This window comes from Catharus ustulatus, chromosome 10 (assembly GCF_009819885.2).
Source record: "Catharus ustulatus isolate bCatUst1 chromosome 10, bCatUst1.pri.v2, whole genome shotgun sequence".
Taxonomy (NCBI): domain Eukaryota; kingdom Metazoa; phylum Chordata; class Aves; order Passeriformes; family Turdidae; genus Catharus; species Catharus ustulatus.
Window position 1 is genome coordinate 17,527,755 of NC_046230.1, and position 22,211 is coordinate 17,549,965.

At 40.7% G+C, this 22,211-nt stretch overlaps 1 protein-coding gene across 1 annotated transcript; it reads right to left on the reverse strand.

The window, feature by feature from the left end:
- Positions 1-597: 597 nt before the first annotated feature.
- Positions 598-10,362, reverse strand: LOC117000762 (cytochrome P450 2J6-like). Its single transcript, XM_033068755.2, has 9 exons — positions 10,192-10,362; positions 8,730-8,892; positions 7,702-7,851; positions 6,473-6,633; positions 4,359-4,535; positions 2,832-2,973; positions 2,457-2,644; positions 1,900-2,041; positions 598-821 (listed from the first exon to the last, which is right to left on the reverse strand). The coding sequence occupies exons 1-9, from the start codon at positions 10,360-10,362 to the stop codon at positions 643-645; spliced, it is 1,473 nt and encodes a 490-aa protein (XP_032924646.1). The 3' UTR covers positions 598-642.
- Between the last annotated feature and the right edge of the window lie 11,849 nt (positions 10,363-22,211).

The window sequence follows — 22,211 nt, forward strand, 5'->3', positions numbered from 1 at the left end:
TATAATCAGGCTGCAAATTCACACATTCACATTGATAATAAACACCAAACTTAAGTTTCTTTCTTCAGCTTTAGAATGACTTTTTACCTAGTCATTAAGTGAGATACTTAAATTCAGATGTGAAGGCACCCACACTCCAATCTGTTTCCTGGGATTTGGATTTTGGTTTGTTTTTCATGGGTTTGGGGGGTTTTTTTGGCCAAATTTTGTACAATAAAACCAAAATAGAGCTTTAAAAGTACACTTTCTGCAGTCAAATTACTTGAGGTCATCCAACTACTCATAGAAATGGGATCTACTCAGCTCTTGCTGAGATGCTCTGTTAAATTTTCCCGAGGTTTGCTCAGGACTGAGCATGAGGATGATTTTGCTTTGCTAGGACAAGGGGACACAGCATGGCTTCATCTGGGAACCACAGCACCTGGCTCCAAGTGCTCTCAGAGAGGAGAATACAACCAAGGTCCCTGTGAGAATATCTGTGACTTTCACAAAGACCAGACCAAAAATAATACTGTTAGTCTGGATCTTGGCTCGTATCCACTTTCTGAATAGCTCTGGGATAGACCAGTATCAATGGCCAGAAGGAGGTTTATACACAGAGGTGAAGGTGGCTGTCCCAGGCTGGCCTGTGGCTGGTGCAGCCTAGCGTGGAATGGCACAAACCCTGTAGGGGTGGGGCTGCAGGGTGCCCCCCATGATGGGCTCAGTGTTGATCTTGGTCACTCCCTCGGGGAGCTGGAAGGTGAACGCCCGCAGCAGGCTGGCAAAGAAAATGAAGAGCTCGGTCCTGGCCAAGTGCTCCCCCAAACACACCCTGTGCCCTGCAGGGGGTAGAAGAAAACAGTGAGTATCTAGGAATTTTTCAGTTTCATAATCACTTAGTTAATTCCTGTTGAAAGCAGAGGTGAGTTTTGTTTTGTTTTGTTCAAGGAGAGCACCATGAACTAAAACTATGTGGAATTCCCTCTCAAATAAGCCCATCCAATATCCTAGCTTAGAAGACACAAAATGAAAATTTCAATGAAAATCCATGAGGTGCCAACATAATTTCTTTCTTGACCTGACAGAAAAAAACTGTTTTGCTTCTACAGAAGATGTTGTACTTCAGGACCATATACCAAAATCTGCCAGCTGTTTCCATATGCTTTAGTGAGTTAACATCAGCAGAGCCAAATTATTTGGTAGTGGCATTTGCAGTTGAACAGAGGCTTGGTCACTTTATAGGCAAAGCATGAAGCCTGGTGTTCATTTCTCAAGACTCCCATTCCCATGGCACCAAGGTGTGAGCAGAAAAGGTGAATATTACATCCACAGTTCTGGATAGCAGACAAACATAAGGAAAGAAAAAGCCATTTGAATTAAGGAACCACTTCTGTGTGGACATTTAAGTGACTATCAATAAACTAAAACAAAACTGTCAGCAGGAACTTTACTTCTTGGTATGATTACTGTCTGTGCATTGTTACCTTGTTTCCTTCTTTTGCAACTGGATTTTCAGTTCGGTAAGCAAGAACGTAATCCTGTGTTTGTCAGGATGCCTCTGCTTTTCTTTCAGCTTGTTTCATTAAAAGGGATTCATTAACTCCAGTACACACAGGACAAATTACTTCTCAGAAAAAATAGCTATGTGTAAAGAATACTACAGACAAAACTCGTGTATGACTGCAGCCTGCAGCCAGCCTGAGAGTTTGGGGAGTCTGAGTGGGATTCCCACCACAGTGTCCTATGAACAGTTCCTGACAGCACAGAAGCCTCTCCTTCAGCAGAAACAAGCCAGGAATGGTTTAAAAGCAGCAAACAACAGAGGTAGAAGATGTTATCTGAAGAAATTCCATTATCTCACACTTCTGTGTTCATCATCTCATCTGTGGAGTCAGTTCAAACTCTCAGTGCATTTACCTGCTGAGAATGGTAAGAAAGCTTCTCGAGGTATAAAATTTCCTTCTTTATCCAGAAAATGGCCAGGGTTGAACTGTCGAGGTGTCTCCCACTGCTCAGGGTCATACAGAACTGAGGCTATATTTGGTATAACAATGGTGCCCTGCAAAGAAGAAACTGTTGTTTCAGTTCCAACTACCAGTGCCAGTTTATACCTGATGGATAAAACCATTGCTTGTTGGCATTTGGGCAAGTGCCAAGCTGGGCAGGGATGTCTTAACCAGTGCTTTGGCAAACCAGTTCCTCCTCTCAGTCCATCCCCTGCCAGGCAGAGCTGGTCTCTGCAGTTGTGATGATGGGCAGGAGCCTGAGGCTCCCCTGGCAGAGGTTTTATCACTGTGTGAGCACCTATTGCTGAGTTAAAGACTTCTTTCATTGCTGGAGCCACAAATAATAACCCTTACCCAGGCACCACATTCCTGAGTTTGATGGGGAATGGTTTATAGATGAAAACCTGGTTACAAAACTGAAATGCCTCTCTGCCAAAGGAAGAACAGAGGCTGAAAACGTGTCTGTACCTTTTTGACAGGGAATCCCAGTAGTGTTGTGTTCCTCACACACAATCTGGGGATGCCAACAAAGACAATGTTGCTGAAGCGCTGAATCTCATGGACCACAGCGTTTGTGTAGGGCAGTTTTCTCCGATCCTCGTAACAAATTAACTGGGAAGGACCCAGGACAGCATCCAGCTCCTTCTGCACTTTTGCTGTGGAGAAATATTCACCATTTCACAGGAGAAAAATGCATAAAATACTTTAGCTGGTCACTTGTAGCAACAGAAAATTTTATTTCAACAGAATACATTAGGTTTATATTCTGTGATATAATATTATTTAATGCCTGAGTTTAGCATAGAATAATAAAAATAAACAGGAAAACCTCACCACTCTCACCTTGGATGTCTGGATTCACCACCATATAGAGCAGTCCCCAGTACAATGTAGTGCTTGAGGTCTCTGATCCACCAAGGAAAAGATCATTTATGACATATACCAAATTTTCTTCATCATACTTGGGTTTGGCCCCCTCTTTAGACTGTAGATGATGATAGAAAGTTGAAGTTAAAGCATAAAAATTTGGTTATCTTATATGCCCTCTGTGTGAGAGCTGTGAGCCTTCCACAGCTGGCATGTGCACAAAGAATAGTCAAAATTACAGTTTTTGATGCATACTAAGAGTTTAGGAGTTTCCCAGATAGGCACTGTAAATCTGCATTGCTGTCTTTCATGAGGTGGATTGTTCTTTCATCACAAAAAGGCAATTCTATGTTTGATGACTTAATAAAAATAACTTCAAAGCACACTACAAGCTTGCAGTTAGCCTGGAGTGCAATTATAAGCAAGTGCCCTTTAATGTCACTCCTTGGCCTTGGTATCTAATGGTGCTAGCAAATGCCAAAGGAAAATGTATCTGAATAAAAGGATTTCAACAGATCATTTTGAGAGTAATTTCTTTTCTCAGTTCAGGATAAATATGAACTGAGAGGTACCCACGTATTTTCTTCTGAATAATAAGGGAATAAAATAAGAATACAATTAGAGAAAATACATTAGGCAAAAACATTTTCAAACAAACAGACGGCAATAAATTGCACCACTGACATGAGAGAAAGCTGCATCTTTGCCTCTAAAATGCTTATTTTAATAAATCTTGTCCTAGTCACTCAGACACTAAGTGTAAGATGATGTATCAGGAAAGAGGAGCTTCTTTTACCTCCTGAAAAGTTTGAAGCAGAAACCTTAGTGCTCTTTTTAGAGCCTTTCTGGCTCATTTACTTCCCACTATGGAAAATTATAACCTAGGCAGGGAAGAAGATTAATGCTGATTATGGCATTGTTTGTGAAATTGTTTTCTAGGCTGCCCAGTTTGAATATAAGGACCAAGCCAGCCATGCCCCAAACAGTGGGGAAATTAGAGGTAACATAGGGATAATGATTGCCTGCCAAAGCAGAAACCAGACAGTTATGTGGCACAAAGACAGTCAGTGTTGGAGCACACACACTGGATCCCAAGGAAGCATGCCTGCTCTTTCAGGGCAGTCATCTGTGCATGTATTTAATCCCACTGTAAACATGAGCCTTGCTGTAGAAGATGAGGTGTCTACCAAAGTTATGTAGCCTACAGGAATAAACTGTCTCATATTTATTGCAGGATTGAAGTAAACTCATGGATATTTACGGAAGGCAGATGAGAGCTCGTGTTCACCCCGTCATACTTAATGGTAATTCATTAATGTAACCAAAATACAAAACTGGATGCCTTTCTGAGACACATGAGTTAGTAAGTCCCAAGATATTGTATTCATGTTAAGAAGCTTAAGAAATGTAAGAAACGACGGTGGAAGGGTCGTACTGAGTGATTTAGTGACCTGTTTGACCTTATCCTTCATAATGGCATGATCAGCCAGAATGAACACTTACTTTCTCTATCTCAGCCAGGTAAAAGTCAATGAAATCTTGTGGTTCAGCTGGTATCCCTCTCTCTACATGTCTTCTGATCTCCTTCCTTGCAAAAGAACTCAGGACATCATAGCAAGCCAACACCTTCTTATGAGGCCCAGGGAGGCGACACAGCAGCCAGGGCAGGATTTCATACATCTGCAGAAGTGACACACGAGAGGTACCACGAATTCTCTGTCACTGACAAAGCTGCTTTTAGACACACCAAAAGGCTGAATTGTCCTGCCCAGAAATATTGATAGTGGAATAGACAAACTAGCATTGCTTTGAGCAGATTTTTGCCATCATATGGGAAAGCTTTAATAGTAATTTGACACAATTCCAGAGGTCAAGGCAGTTCTGCCAACACTCTGCTCGTGTCTCTAAGTTTACTTGGCTAATGAAATAATATATATGACCTCACTCCTGCACAGCTGGAGACTCCAGCTCCCCTACACTCAAAAGGTAAGGACATCCTTTCTGGATACCATAGGGTTACTAAGATTCGCTGGTTTGCAGCCTCAAGTAACTGTTGGAATTTTTGGAGCTCACAAAAGGAATTATGGCCTGGGTATCCCTCTAACATAAGGGCTAATTTAGCTTTCCTAGTCAGCATCCCCATGACTGCTAAGGAGCAATAATTGCTCTGATGGTTAACAACATTACACCCTCGGCCTGCTGAGTGTGTTTCCACACACTTTTGTCAGCTCTAAGTACTGTCCTCTGTCTTGGATTGTTCTGTCTGTGCAGCATCTGCCATTCCACCCTGCCCAGCAAAGAGCAGTTCTATCTCCTCCCCTTGTTCTTTCAGACCTAGCAAAGTCTCTAATTTTAAGTGACAGTTTGTAGGTTACTTTATTACTGCTTCTCCACCTTTGTTTCCTTTTCAGAACCACATCAAAAGATGTCCAAGACCCTGAAAATGTCTCTCAGATTATTACACATCAGAACCTACTGTAACATTTCACTGGATATAAAAGGAAAATAGTGCTGGAAGTACCCTAAGATCCTGTTTGCCTTTCTCATCCTTTTGTCTGTTAGTTTACACCAATACCTTTCCTCTTAACCTTTGCACTGAAATGTTCTAAACTCATAGTAAGTGAGCTTAGAATAATTAATCTTATTAATTAATCTCATCAATTCCTAGAATGTTTTGTAATTTAATTTTGTACTATCACAATTTTTTCCATTCTCATAACTCCAATCCCCAGTGCTTACAAACTCTTGCAGCAGGATGCCCTGAACCTCCTCGGTATCTTAAGGTCTCCTGGTTGTGATCATCCACAAATTTAATCTACTTTTGTATTTCTAACTATGGAAAAGTTGCAGAGTGCTGGTCTCATATGGCAGATTTGTTGACTAGCTTTACTGCCACATCAGCATTTTAGTTTCCCTCTTCCTGTAAGACTCAAATGCCAATCACATTTGCTGTGCCATTCCCCATTATATACAGCTTGTCCCTCTTTAAGGTTTTACACCACAAAGTCTAATTCATGAAGAATACCTCAAGTGCACTTCAAGATCCTTCAAGTGAAAAGTTGGTCTTTATGGTGTTTTGTGGGAAGAAGCTACAAAAAAATCTCTGACAGAACTTGAATTGTGAGACTGTCAGAGAATTTATGTATTGTTTTTGCAATGTATGAATGGTGAGCTATAACATAGTACAGAAAAGCTTAGTAATAAATATTTTATCATTTGTGAGGTAGGAGAAAAACAAAATTTTCAGCATATGATTTGCAGAGTGATAAAAAGCAGAAGAGTTCAATGATACCCATTTTTGGAGGAGAAAAGTAAAGAGAAGTGGGAGGAGCAGCACTGCAGAATTCAAATATATTACCAACTCCAGTCTCAAATTAAATTAGACATTTCTGTTAATAGTTTCAGAAATACCAAAGGACTTAAAGCCCCTAAACTTGCAAAAAAACCAAGAGGGTTTTTAAAAATGGCCTTAAAACCAAGGATACAGTCATAAGGTCCCTCCTGAAGGAAACTTAGCCCCCAGCTTACATTTGCTCTGTATTTCGTGAAGACCCATTTTTGTATCTGCTCTTTCACTGTCTACCAATTTCAGAAAAAACAGCACATGATTTACTCACCTGGTGAACAAAGCTGCCTGCAAACCTGAATATTTTCTCTGTAGCACGGATCAGTTCGTGGAAGGTTTTGTCCTCGTCAGAGAAGTGATATCCAAAAACCACAGCACAAATTACATTTGAAATAGAATGGAAAAGAGGGAAGGAAGGATCCACAGGTCTCCCTGCAAACACAGTAACTAGAATTTACTCTCAGTGGTTTTCTCAAGTGATCCTTATACAGACAGGACTAGATGTTATTAAGGATTTAATAAAATGTTTTCTTTATCCAGCTGTAGTGTGAATGAAGACAGAGATGTGGCACTAATATGAATTAATGAAAATAAAACATAGTCTTAGAACAAAGGACACTGTTAAACTTTTTCCTCACAGTTCTAAAACAATTTCACAGCCCTTCCTGTGAAATAATGTTGTACAGCTAAGATCTGTTCTAGGGTATCACATCAAATCTGCTGTTGTCAGCTGTGAGGAGGAAGAAAAGAGAATGTGAGGAGGAAGTAGTGCCACTGGAGATGAACTAAGGGAAATCAGCGACAGACATGTTCAAAAATGTAAAAAAAATGATTACAAGGAAAACCTGGAGGAAGGTAGAAAGGTTTAAGAAGAAGAATAGACAGGACAGGAACTGCAAATGTAAAGAAGCTGTTACAATCTCAGCTGTGAGCAGTAGATCATATCTCTGTCTGATGATTTTTTCTAAAGTTATGAAACAGATATACATAAAAAAATTATTTGGATAGAAATCATCCGTCATGGACTCTAGGATTAATCTGATAATCCACTGAAGTTTCCTCCCACCTCCTACTTTCTTTGTTTCTTTTGCCAATAGTTACTCAGCCAATAGTTACTTAGCCAGATAAGCATTAAAATACTCAGGGCACCCAATGTCTTTAAAACGTAAGGAAATGACTAAGCTCTGCAATGCTCTTCAGTTACCCATGGCAGGCAGCCTGAGAATGGTTTGGCTGTGCAATTCAGCAGCATCATGTCATTGTACAATATATCACAGACAAATTATCAGCCCAAGGAGGAGGAATTCCAGAAGTTTCCAGCTTCACTAGATGTCTGAAGAGCTATATAAGGAAAAAATATTTGTGATCTTAGGCTCTGTCTGCTCTTGTGCTTTGGTAAGTTTGGATACATCACTTGGAAGAGGTAGGTAAGTTTTCATACTGGAGATATGGATTCATATCCAGACTGAAAAGTGCCTGATTTCCTAACAGGTAAGATACCTTTTAGGTTCATAAAAAACTCCACCAGGTGAGAGGCCTCCTCTTGCACTCGATGCTCCAGGCCTTTTTTCCCCATTCCCAAATTGCGCAGAGTCATTATTCCAAAGCGTCTCTGCTGCTTCCAGGAGCGACCACTTGCAAGGATGATACCTGAGGGTGTTTCCTGGCATGTTAATATTTGCCCCAGACAGGGAACAATTCACTTAAATAGATATTATAAAATACATGGAGCAAATCTGTGATGCAAGTATCTTTAGGTGAAATTATTGGTAACCAAAAATCATAGCCAAACACACCCAAACTATTACTAGACCACATGTTCTTAATATTGAATGCAGTTAAAAATTGAAGAGAGCAATCTCAGGATTTTCTAACTGCACCATTTCTTGATGTCTTAAAATACCCCAGAACACCTTAAGATGCCTTTTTAGGAGATCTGCTTTAGCCATACTCAGCTGATCACACTCAAAACAGGAATAACTGGAAGAATTTCCACAGAGTAGAGTTCAGGACAGGGTATGTTTATGGAGATACAGATCAACTTAATGTGATGGTTGTAAGCTGAGGTGATGAAGGTGAAAGATAAGGGACATTTGGGCTCTGTTTTAACCCTGGAAGAGACAACACTCCACTAATGGTTAGATTGCACTCCCGGTCACCTGAAGAGCCCTGAACTGCTGCTGTGAAGGTGAGGCTTCACCTAGCTTTAAACAATCTGTGTCTCTTTTGATCTAGCAAATACAGGGGCAGGAAAAAATTATTGCAAACTGCTGGAATACTCAAAGAATAAGTAGGTTTTCCTGTGTTGGAGGCCCTCTCACAATCAAAGGGTACTCACTAAATGTTTGGGGGTGTCCACAACTACAGAAGTGAGAATTCTGAAGTAGGGTTTTATAGGTCTCTTGCTCACGATGGAAAGTGTTTGGCAACCATAATGTGTATATATATAATGGGAGGGCAGAGTCTAGCAAGGCAGAGCAGTTTTCAAGTCAACATATTTTACATTATTAATGGCAGGAAAATCTCACCTTTTCCTTTGGCCAATGCTCTGAAGAAAGGTGACACCAGCCTCCCAGAAACATCTTCAGGGTGTGTGGTCATGCCATCCTTCACTGCTTGAAATCCATTCAGTATAATCACTGGGACCCACCCAAACCACAGAGTGTACATGTTACCATGAGTTTTTGCCAGCTGTAAGTGGAAATGGTGCCAGAAAAAGAACAGATTAATCCCCATATGTAGATCTCAAACAGACACTGCACCTGCTATTCCCCATCCCAGTGGACAGCTTTGTGCTGAAAGCATCATGCTCATACATATAATTGTAGCTAGAAGCAGGAAGAAACTGTTGTTTTGCTGAGAAGAGGGTTTTCAGCAGTCAATTTTATTTACCCCTGGGGAAAGTTATTTTCTCTTCAAAGCACATTCTGCAGCAACTCTGCAGCAAAAGAAAGAAAACTTTGTGCTTTATGTTGCATCTCCTCCAACCTTAACATTTGTACCTTGTTGATTGAACAGCCACACTCTGCACCACCCTGGCGCTCTGTGCCTCCGGCATGTCCTGCCTTTGCAAAATGAAATAAATTGATAAAAAACTGCCCCATCTCTGTGCTCCAGGAGAGGACAGGGACACAGAAATTAGCCAACAGCCATGAAGTGTCAGTGAGCTGCATTTGGGTCCAGGGTTCCCTCACAGTGCTGAGGAGAGCACTTACCATTGGACACAGCAGAGGTATCCAGGCAGGGATGGGTGTATGGCAGAGGAACTCCAATCAAAAATAACTTTGTACAAGTATGGACTCTGCTCCAGCACACCCACAATGATACAAAAAAGGTGGCAGACAGTGTCTAAGGTGCCACGAAAATGACATCCAACTGATCACACCCCAGGTACTTGCTTCTCCTCATATTTATTTGGACTCTGGCTTTTCCCTCCCTGCTAGAGCATCACGGCCTCTGCTCTGCACCCATGGGTGCCTTCAGGCATCCACCTGAACTACAGGTCACCTGCAGACCATTAGAGGAATTTCTGCAGCTGTCACTAACAAGTAACAAACAGTTTTCAGGAGCTGTAGGAAGATGGGCAGCAAATGCCCTTCCTGTACTACAAGCACACATGCACCATATTATCCCCTTAGTGATCAAGTTAGGCAATGCCAGTGAGCATTTTAAAAAGTGTCATGTAGGGATAGCACTGTAGTGGATACAGCTTCACACTTAGCAGTGCAGAAGCATCTTCAGATTATTGATATTCTCCAACTTTAAAAACAAGTCATAAACTCTGCCCCCAAGTTGACTGGATTCTTAAGGGCATTAAGTTTCTCATGAAGACCACATATTCCATGTAAGGTGACTCAAAAAGTAGGAATCAATTGATCTTTATATGTTCACACCTTGTCTGTAACTTTCAGAGACTTAAAACCCTCAATTAATCACACTTTTAAAAGTCATGGCTAAAAATAACAATTAAGAGCATATTAAAAGAAATACCTCCATCAGAAGATCCCGATGAAACTGAAATTTCAAATGCAGCAAGTTTCCAAGCAATGGGAGAGGAGTTGGTCCAGGAGGGAATTGCTTGCAAGCTTTTTGCAGCCTGAAAAATTCAACAATTAACAAAAAAATTATCAGGACTATAAAGCCTTGAGTTATTGTTAGCATTTCTGAGCTAATTTATCAGCTGATTTATAGCTGTCTATCAAAAAGGAGGTGCTGGAGCTGGGAAAAAATAATCTTGCTTCTTGTTCCACCAGTTTTGTCTGCAGACTGAGTTCTACAAAGTCCCAGTTCCTTTCCCTCCCTCTGTCCCTCCCTCTTCATCAATGCCTCCCCTTTTCCTGCATCCCATCTCTTTGCCATACTGAGATGTATCAAACTGATCCCACATCTCTCTGCTCACAGCAAGCCTCAGTATGGAAATGTGGAATCACTTGTACTCAAGGTATTTTTCCTGAAGCTGGTGTCTAGTGGGAGATCTGGGCTGGAGTGACACCAGGTGAGAGCCCTTGCTGACCACTGGACGTGAGATGAGTGAAACTCAGCTTCATCTGCCTTGCAAACTTTAAAAACTGACTTAGTGATTCACTTTAGAATGACTAAATTCAGATTATGAGTGTTACATATACACAATTACATAGAATATAGTTACAATAATATAGAGTATATATTTACAATAGGTTAGATTAGATATACAGTGTGTACTTACAATAGGCAAGATGTTCCAGGAGTTTAAGTCACAAGCATTATTTAAATGTGGTTGTAAATTCAAATTTGCCTGCCAGTACACACAGTTTACACAGGCAATAACAAGTGTAGTTACAGAGCAAAGATGCAATTAGAAGATGAGATTGCTACATGTGATTTCTGAAAAATTAGCCTTGAGTAAACTTTCAAAAGTTCAAACTTTTTTTCCCAGTAAATGAAAAAAATAAGCATTTCACCAAGTAAGCACTAATGAAACAGTGCTTAAAAACTCACATTACAATTAAATAATCCTAAAAATAATGTTACAATTTTTATATTAAAAATAAATTAAATATGAAATTCAAATTCTTTAAATACTTTTTTTAAAATGTAACCTAATTGAAAGCTTCATGAACCTTGGTTTATTTTCTCCTTTTTTTGGGTCAGTTTCAGAATCCTGGCTATTATTACCAGTTCTCAATAAATTTACAGGACACATTTAAAAAATCTGTCCTCTGATAATGAAGGGATTCACACTGAGTTTGGAGCACAGATGGGGCAAAGCTCTGTGTGCCAGTAAGCAGAGGATTCAATCCTGCATTGCAAAGAGAAAGTGTCTTCACTAAAAATGAGTTCAAGTCTGAACAAGACACTGCTGTGCCCTCCAACACAGACATAAATGGGGCATTTTGCAAACCTGGCAGCATGAAGAAAGTAATGTGACTCAGGGGTAACCATCCACCTCCTGCAGCTGCCAAGCTTTGCAGCTTTTGTGGGTACACATGTGCCTGTGTTACACAGAGAAGGCAACACAGACAAGAGTGTTTCATCACCTTATCTGTTTGTGTAATGGGCAGCATGGTGGGAATTGGGCTGAGGGGGTTCCATGGCTTTGCTAAAGTCAGTGCAAATTAGGCACCATTGCCCATTATAAGGCTGAAATCAATAAAACATAAAATTGGAAAAATTTGTTTCTTCAAACCAAAATATCAGTTTCAAATTATAAAAAATGTTGATAAAAAGGAGGAAAGATAGTTCTGTGTGCAGACAACTGAAGCCAGAAGAAATTACATATTTTATATGAATAGACTAAATGCAACCACATTTATGTCTTCTCTGATTAGTCCAGATTCCATGGCTTAATTTTAGATGTTTCATATTGGTTTTGTATTAGTATTAGTATTTTGATATCAGTAAATGAATTGAGTTCTTTCAGAATATGGGTCAGGTTTAACTGGAGTCAAATCACCCCAGCCAAATGAACCAGCCAGCAATTTATCCTGCCAGATGTTACAGTTAGCTTTCCTTTCCCAGTGTTTTAGACTTCCCCAACTGTCTGAAATGAGATGCATGAATAGTTACTTCCACCAGTACCTGATATCACTGGATGAGCTGGACTGGAAAGAAAATCAGGATCTTGTGTTCACATGGACCCGTTCCTGTCTGATGCATCCTCTTCTGGAGGATTATCAGCAATATTTGCTGGGTTTGTATTTTTGACAGAAAACTCAGCATGCCTAAAAGACAGGAAGCCCAAAAAAGGGCAAGTCCAAAGAAGTGGGCGCAGAGGAAAAAACAACAAGTTTTAATGGGAGTTAGAGGAAGTTTTTAGTGAACTTAAAAGCACAGTATGAAGTAAGTCTCAGGAAGATTACTACAATGCTTGCAAAAGTAAAGCTATGCAGGTAATGCAACAATCGAACAAGCATGGTCCTGAAACACTTGAGCAAGCAAATTCAATTTCAGCTCTGGGACATCGATATTTCAATACAAAGAATAAACTGTGACACATTTTGTAAGAGGGACTGTCATATCGGAATTAGGATCTCTGAAGCACAGGAACTGTTCATACACTGGGCACAGAGAAGCAGTCAATTACCTTCAGTAAGGCTTCAAATAAATAATATTTAGAAGTGGAAATTGCACAATACATCGCTACACTTTTTAAACCTTCGCCCACAATTGTCTTCGGAAACTTGCCACATTCACAAGGGGGAACGAGCCTAAAAGCTGGGAGCATTGAGGCTGCAATTCAGGTGGCACAAAGAGTGGGAAAAAATTCTATCATTAACGTTAATATCCAAGATAAAAATGAGAAAGACAACTGAAATGGGACTGGCAACCCTGGTTCTAATTGCTGCAAGAGAGAGTTTGCCTAAGAGAAGAGTAACTTGATGTTCTCTGGGTAGATTACTGGGAACTGCATGACACCTCTGTGTAAGGATGAGTTTTTCATAATGCTGGCAAGTGCAAAATAACTGGGATCATCTCCATAATTTCTGCATAACAAGCTTGAGGATGCAAACAAAATCCCTCAAAGAATTAAGAAAATCAACAGAAAAAGACAGTAAAAAATGTTAGAGGATATATTTTCAAGCCTGACATAGGGAATCGGATTCTGTTTTCACAAAAAGAGGCTGAAATCAGTATTTTTATATTAGGAACCTTTTTGTAGGACAGCAGCACTGTGTTACTGCTGCTAGTGAGTAAGGGAGGATGTACAGGCCTTTGGGGTAAAAATAGAAGTTCAAAGCCCACAAATACTATTTTTTCAGAAATGTCTCAGAGAGGCAGCAGCAAAAATATCACAAAAACCTGTGAAGTGTAATGCTAATGTTACAAGCTGGAGCAATTTATCATCTCAATCTCTATCAGTGGTTTCCTCACAGCACAACTGATGACTGCCAAGAAAAGGAAAACCATAATGACAGAACAGTAATGGCAGAGCAATTTTGTCAACTTTAATAAACAAACTCCATGAGAGACTCCCACAAAGCCTGACAGAAATTAAGCACCCAGAAGTGTGTGTCATAACAGTTTATCACAAAAAATACACCCAATTTGAAATCCAGTAGAGTTGCAATCAAAGAGCAATTGGCTGAGAAAATACTGAAAACTAATACAGAACACAGGTCAGGAACTGGTCAAGGCAAAGTTAAAGCAAGACCAGCAGCTGGCTGCCCATGTTTTTCATCCCAAGGATATCCAAATTAAGCATTATGTAGTCATTCCACAGTCTTAAAATTTCACAGAATAGAGAAACAATCTGTATGATAAAAAAGATTAAAGTTACCTGTTTTTTTATTTGAAAATATTACAAACTCGGTTGATAAAGCAATGGCATCAAAGTTACATTACTTAAAACACTCTTCAATTTCTTTAAACCATTTAAGAAAATCTAAAAAGGCTGTTTACAAAACTTGCAAATTTAATCACTGAGAAAACTGGGGAATTCAGAAAGCCAGCTCACTGACAGAGGTGGCAACAGTCAGACTGCAGTGCAGTCAGAGGTAAAGCCACACAACACAGAGCAGTTTGTCCCAAGGGAAGGGGGCAGACAGAGTTAGATACAATCTCCTCGAGCTCTGCACCAAGAAATACAAAAGTCTTGCCACCAAATCTCCTTAGCTACAAGCTGGCCAAGGACTCAGGGCTGCCACAGTCAATTGTGGAGTGAAGGAGTAAAAGAGGGTTTGGAGAAAATTTATCTTGGCATGGCTGAGTAGGAGATCGTGTGTTCAGACACATCAGGGACAAACAAACTCTGAAGCAGAACAATGGGCATTCTCCAGAATAAAGATACTGGTCTCAAAATAGCCTCAAATACAGAGGATGCCTCTGAGGATGGTGCTCCACTTCCATGCAGGTCCCAGCAGTCTGAAATGACCTGGTCAATCTGCTGTGTTCAGAATAGAGAGTCATTCTCAGCTGAAAGCATCAGCTTGGAGATTGACTCAATGTAGTTACATCTTCACAGCACAAAAAATGCCAATCATATTTGAGTTAGATCTTCCTTTACCTAGGATGGTAAATGCTCCCAGCAGGGAACACTGCAGGTGAGTGCTTCTCTCTTGGCCTGTTCTTCACCAGGTTGGTTGCAGACTGTGAGCTTGGCAATTACAAGCATGAGAAGAGAAACACAGCTCTCAGGGGTTGCAGGTGTTTGTACCAGTGACTGCAAAGTGAGAAGCAGCTTTTCAAACCAGAGAAGGTTTGGAGACCAGGAAAGGCTGAGAAGGTTGCAGTAATGTACAACAGTAAATGAACAAATAATAGAAAAAACTGAAATACCATTGTGATCCCCACCTTGTCTTTGATTGTCATCAAACAATTTGTAGGAGTAGAATGTCAATATCCAGGAGCTTACAATGTCTATTCTATGAAACTGGGGTTAAAAACATCAAGATATAAGCACTGACCTAGAACTCCAATATATTTCATACAGTACTGAGAATAAGCAATGATTTCCTTTCTTTAGTTCACACTCCAGAAAGTATCTCAGGGTGCTTTATCATTATTAAATACATTTGAGGTGTATAAGAGATACGTATTTCTACATATGAAGGCAAGAAATTACACAGGATTTTTTATAATTAAAATGTGTAATGGAGCAGACTTTCTAATCAGGCAAGTATTAATACTCCTAAATTTGCATGGTAGGAATTTAAATGTAAAACATGAAAGGCAGAACCAGCACAACTCAATAATGTATTCTAATTACTACACTCAACTTGTAGCAATACATTATCCCAGATTCATATAAATGGAGCTGTACCAACTCCATTACCTCTCTCCACCTCACATTCCCATTGTAATCCTGTGCAGCCAGGCATTTTCAAGTCTTAAAAGTCTTTAATTAGAGTGTGGCAAAGCTACAAGAGGCAGAAACCAAGGGAAGACTGAAATAGAAGCAGCCACGTGGCCATTTTGGAGGATCAGGATGGCTCATAACCCAGAGCAGGTAACACATCCTCTGGCCAAAACTGTGACTGCAGCTCAGTCTTCAATTACACCATCATTCCTCACAGGCTTTTTCTCAGGCAGAGCTCTTTTCTGTAACATTTTAGATTTGAGAGGTTGATTTAGCAACCTAAATAAGCATACAAAAATACATTGGAGAAAGATCTAAGGAACGTTTCTGTATTTGATTTTCTATAGCTTAAGTAGGAGAAAACCCCAAGCAGTCACAGAAGGTTAATAACCCTCCATGACACACTCCTCAATCTCCAGCACAGTGGCAGGGGCAGCAGCCCTTTGAAGTATTACACTAATTGCATTTAACTGCTAGCAGAGAAAATCTGTTTTATTAAAGTGGCAAAGTGACAATTAGCTATGCATAAAGTGCAGGGGCCAAAAGTCTGATTCATGCCTTTCTTCCCTGTCTAGGGAAGCTTTTTCTCCTCACTTCCAAGGGAAGCTGAATGATGGGGACTTGCACTGCAGCAGTGCCAATATGAAGGGAACAAGGGGATTTAGAGTTACACTCTGTGTGTGGCAAGAAATTCCCTTCAGAACTGAACTTAAAGCTGGGACTGTGCCCTGACAGGCCCCGTTAATCTGCCCTGTCTCAACATCTGCCTCTCTGCTGGCTCTTTGTTGCTTTTTGACCAGTTCCCTGAGGGAGGCACACAAGTAACCAATGCCCCTCCACATTTATCCGAGTCTCCTACGGAAGAAAGCGCTCGGACAATACTGCTCACATCCAGTGCCTGCCTCTAGGAAATAACTTCCAGCTCCTATGGCAACTCTGCTAGGGTGACTTTCAAGGAAGATGGCAAGCACACTCAGCAGCTTCCAGCATTTGACAATTACTTAGGGATCAAAGGGCAAGCTGGGTGGCAGTGACTGCATATTAATTTGTTTTACAGTATCCAGGGATTAGCAGTGGTACTGGCAAAGACAATGCAGGCCTTTAGACACAATTTTCCCAACTGAATGCACATGAAATGACTGCAGTACCTAGACACATCCCCAAAATTAAGCAAGAATAATATATTTTAAAATTACCTAATTTTTATTTATTGTTCCAATGATGGTATTATTGCTTGTGCAATACAGTAGCAATGTCCTGAAAGGTACTTTTCCCCAAAAAATATTCCATGAGTGTTATGATAAAAGGAATTGAGAAATACCACCTGAGGTCAAAACTGTTATTCCTCCTGTAGATATTATGCTGCAAGAAATTTTATTCCTTGCCCTAATATTCTTGAGAGAGACCTCTGAGTTTCTCACATAAACCAGGAAAGCCATCTTCTACCACAGAAAACAATCTGTATCCTCATAAACATCCATCACCTTCACATATTTTCCCTGTCAGCTTCTCTACATCCTCTGATTATGTGTGACAGCTGGAGTGAGGATTTATGGAAGAGAGTGGAGATGGCAAACACACATGGGTCACAGTTCTGGACCTGGAGACAGAGAATAAAAGAAGTGCCCTCAGAGGCTGCGGAACTTCTTGTACAATTGTCAGGAAAGATGTTGAGGTGCTGGACTGTGTCCAGAGAAGGGAAACGGAGCTGGTGACGTATCTGGAGCACAAGTCTGATGAGGAGCAGCTGAGGGAGCTGGGATTATTCAGCCTGGAGGAAAGGAGGGACAAGAGGGACCTTCCCCCTCTCTACATCCCCCTGAAAGGAGGTTGTAGCCAGGTAGGGATTGGCCTCTTCTCCCAAGTAACAAGTGGCAGGACAGGAGCAAATGGCCTCAGCTTGTGCTAGGGATGTCTTAAATTGGACATCAGGAAAAATTTCTGAACTCAAAAGGTTACCAAGCCCTGGCACAGGCTGCCCAGGGAAGTGGTGGAGTCATCATGCCTGGAGGTATTTAAAAGATGTGTAGATTTGGCACTTGGCACATGATTTACTGGTTATGGTTGGACTCAATAGTCTAAGAGGTCTTTTCAAATCTAAACAAATCTATAATTCGATATTTAGATAAAAGTAGGGAGACATTTTGTACTGTTGCCATCCATGGAGTACAGGGATTTCTTTGATCAGAGGATGGGACTGTTCAAGGAGAATCACTTCAGTCAGCTCTGTGTAAAGCATCCTGTCAAACACATGATAAAGATAAAAGGCCATTTTAGTCCTAATTGACTCTCCTACTGCAGAAGCTCAGTGTGGATAAAGACCAACAACAGGCTAAAATTGATGGAGAATAGCCATAACTCTTTTGTTCAATATTTCCTGGTTTGTTTGGGGTTTTTTTGTTTGGTTGGGGTTTTTTTTTGTTTTGTTTTGGGGGGTGGAAGGGAATGTTTGATGTCGGTATGGGGTTGTTTGTTTTTTTGTTTTAATTATCTCTAAGTTTTCTCTTGGCAGTACTTAACAGAAAGGAAATGAGAGAGCAGAGCAAAAAAAATAAATATTCTGTTTCTAAGCCTCATGGACACAATTTCCACATTTCAAACTGTATAATTACTTTGTTTTTACAATGGCTGGTCCTGGTCAAATGCCACTACCTCACCTGGAGAAAATGAAAGTTAGTTCAAGGCACCCAGTAATTTGTTTGGGAGCTTCCCTGTTGTACTGTATTCCCTTTTGTGGGAGAGATTGTGAGTACAGAGAAAATTATGAACGTTTGATCTTGATCAGAGAGCAGAAAAGCACTGTCATGGTGAATAATATCAATGCCATCAAGAAACCATGAGACACTGTGTTCTACCAAAAGGTTGAAGGAATATTTAAGGACATTGTAGCATTTAAATCTCATTCTCAACCAATCCCATGCTGTTGGCAAGTGAAGGTGTGATGAATTCCAGCATCCCCTGGTAGCCCAGGAGTGTTGAAGGGCAGCTCCTGCTCAGCAGCTGAGAGCCTCTGCTGCCCTCTGCCTCTGAGCTCTGCTGAGATATCCACACGGGATCATTTTGTGCTGTGGAATTCCCATTTGGTCCATGCTGAAATAGCCAGCACACTTCCTGACAGCTCTTGGTGTCCTGCTTCAGGACAGACAGCTTCCCTTAGCTGCAGCATCAGACCCAACACACAGGGCTGGACTAGATCCCTGAACAGGGGAGATCCTGAACAGGGAGATCCTACACAAAGGAGATCCTGAACAGGGAGCTCGCACAGAGCTGTGCCTGTTCTGCCAGGACAGGTCAATACCACAGTAGTGTCAGGGAGTGGCAAGCCCGGACCCCCGTGTCCCTGTATCTTCCTGCAGGTCCCGTAATCGCCTGCATTTCTCTAGGATTTTTGGTCGCTGTCTGTGGGTGCTGAAACTACTGACACCCTCCTTATTAGGGGTGGGTGGTGACATTTGTCCCCTCCCAAAACTACCACAAGCAGGCTAAAGGAAGCTGCCTGTCTTACCTGAGAAACCAGAGTCACTCACAGCTTGTAGTTGTCAGTCCAACCTGAATTTACAACGCAGAGCCAATGCTCCTATGACTGCACCACTGAAATAAGCACTTTTATAGAGCTGAAAAAAGCTGCTTCAAAAAGAATATCATATAAAATACTCCAATTGTTTTTTCATTTTCTCTGTAATGCTTCTTAAAATGCAGCTTTGTAGAATACCATCACATCATCACCTGACCACGGAATACATTTGTATTATTAGCTCATCTCTAGTTTCATCTGCTGTATCTCATAAGCTGTTTGGGGAAAGGGCTGCAATTTTGTTATTGTTATTCCTTTAACATTAGAATCTCACACTGCAGGACAGCAAATAAATACTTCTTGGAGTGTTTGGCTAAAAATACCACAGGCTGTGATTTCTTTGCAGATATTAGGAGGAGTTCATAAGCTTTTCACTAAGTAAAAGATATCTCAAATTCAGCTGAAATATCACTTGAAATCAATACAATTCATTAGCATTTTTTGTCCAATTATTTCAATGTATTAATACAGTTTAAAATAACCTGTCTCAGAAATTCCTAATGAAAACTTCCTAATTTTTCCACTAAGTCTTTTATTCAAGAATATCCAAAGAAAATACTTTAGTTCAGGACAGCAAACTCGAGTTTGAATTTTATAGCTTTTAGAGGTGTTTTGAGTCACTGCAAAACTAAAATGTATGCTTCTGCTGCAGCTTACTGCTCTGTGGAAACCATAATGATCTAGAAAAGAAATCCCAGAAAAATTTCCCAGAGAAAATTGTAACTCCAGGAAGAAAGGCGGGAGGGGATAATGAGAGGTGCTGGAATAGGGTTCTTCTCACCTCTTCAGCTACATGACATTAAAACTGCTAAGGGGAAGTATCCATGTTATGGCACCTTCACACTTTCACAAATGTAATAAATCCAACTAAAACTGTCCTGCATTTACATTTCTTTGAATTTAGACAAGTTTGGGAGTATCTCTTTCTTACCTTGCTGCAGATATCAGTTTGGAACTAGTGGCATCAAGAAATTGGGCCTTTCCCAGGTCTGGTGCTTTTACTATCAAGGTTCTCAATTAAATATTGAATAGTACTAGATGCAGGACAGAACCCCATTCAGTGTATCTTTCCAGTTTGACATGGTACTATTCATATACATTTCCTGACTTTTCCATGAAGTTTTATCAAACACATTTCCACACAGTTTGTGAGATAGTGTCAAAGTCACATTAAAGAGCAGTAAATTACATTAACAGCTTCTCTCCTGAAAACAGATCTCTAGCAATGTCATCAACAGAACTAAGTAACTTTGACATTATTTGGTGAGTACTGACTCTGCTTTCCTTCCAGTGCTTACAATTTGATTATTTGTAGGATATTCTGAGAAGTGCAATCAGGCTGACTGATTTATAGCACTGCAACTTCTCTTACCTTCTGAAGACAAGGAAATGTTTGACCTTTTCCCATCCTCCACAGGTTTCCATAGATAATTGCTAATAGCTCTGAGATTGATACTGTTCCCCTAAGTGCCCTGGGATGAATGAGCTCAGACAATTTGAAAACATCATGTTTATCTATATATTTTCCAACTTCTCCTTCCTAGCCTAGACAGAAATCTTCCCCAATGCCAGTGGTGTTGAATACATTGGCCATTTTCATTGACAATAAAAGCCAATAAAGACATTAAGTTTCCCATCTGCCAGAGAGCCTTCCTGATATACTGCAGTTTTGAGAAACCACCAGTTTCCTTTTTCTTCATTATACTTCTAAAAATACAAAACTTTTTCTTTACTATTTATATTTGCTTTGTGTATAAACTTTCAGTGAAAAGGGCACCAAATAAGCATCACAGATTCACAAGGCTCTGAGCTTCTCCAAGAGCTGCATGAACCCAAAATCTTCATCTTTGCCTCTCTATATTTTCTGGATTTTTCTTTATAGCCAGCTCTTCCCCTGCATGCTTGAGGAGGTGCAAGCACCACGACAAAAACAGAGCCTGAGGAAGACATGAGAAATAACATAGAAGCAATGAAGGATATAAGAGAGAGGAATGAAGTATTATGTGTGTGGGGTCTCCAAGACACCCCTTCCAGCTCAGCAGTCTGATTGGAGGTGACATCACACAGCCAAAGCTGAAAGGGTTGGCACACACTTCGTGAGTGGGAGCTGGGCTTCTCTCAAATCTGCTCTCAGCTTCATTGGCCTTCTGTGGCAGCATCAGCCAGACTAAAAAGGCTTTCAAAAGCTCAAAAAGACAAGGATTTGTTAGTAGATGAGCTAAAGTGAGTCACTTTAAAAAAAGATCAGGCAGGAACAGAAATGCAACGGCTCTGAAAAGCCCAACTCTCTCATCTTGGTGCTGTGAACTTCTTTTGACTTCCTGCTGCTCACATGCTGGGCTCTTATCCCGTGGACACTTCTGCACAATGGAACAGAAGCCACCCACGAGCAGTTCCTGTCACAGACAGGCACCAATAACCTGCCCCCATACAAGGCGCAGGTTCCCTCTGAAGTGCCCTGTGTGTCTCCTCTCACACACCTGCATGGGTGTGTTAATGTCCCTTGGTTTGAGTTGTGCCATCCCCATGGCTTCAGGCCGTGCTCCAGCTGCACAGGGGCTGTCCTGGCCCTGATTCCATCCCAGGTTCATTTCTGAGCTTCCCTTTTGGAAGGACAGCTGGGGAAGCACGTGGCCACAGGAGTGCCAGCATCACAAAGCAGAGAGGTTAATGCTTGTAATGCTACTGATATTTCCAACTTCTTTTCTGAGCAGCAATGACACCTCCAACATCCCCAAATCACAGTGGTTTCAGCTTTGCCTTATCTGCCCATGCACACATGCAAATCCACACAGGCTTTGACATCAGTTTCTACCAGGGCTCACTTTTCTGACACATAAAATGTCAGGATGTGATCTTCCATATTTCACTAGTGCTATCCTGCCATTTAATTTAATAACAGCTAAATATCAAGTGGTTACTATTTTGATGCTGTGTTCCATCAGCCATTGAATTAGAAATAATGAGACAAATCTAAATTTGTGATTCATGGTGAACTGCTGGAACTAATCTCAATCACACAGTGGGTGACATGGAGTGATAACTGATTTACCAGGTGATCATCTGTTCAACTGTCCTGTCCTCTCTCACAGAAAATGAACTTTAATGAAGGACAAGTTCACTTACACTTTACAAGGCTTTTCCAGACAATATAAATACTTA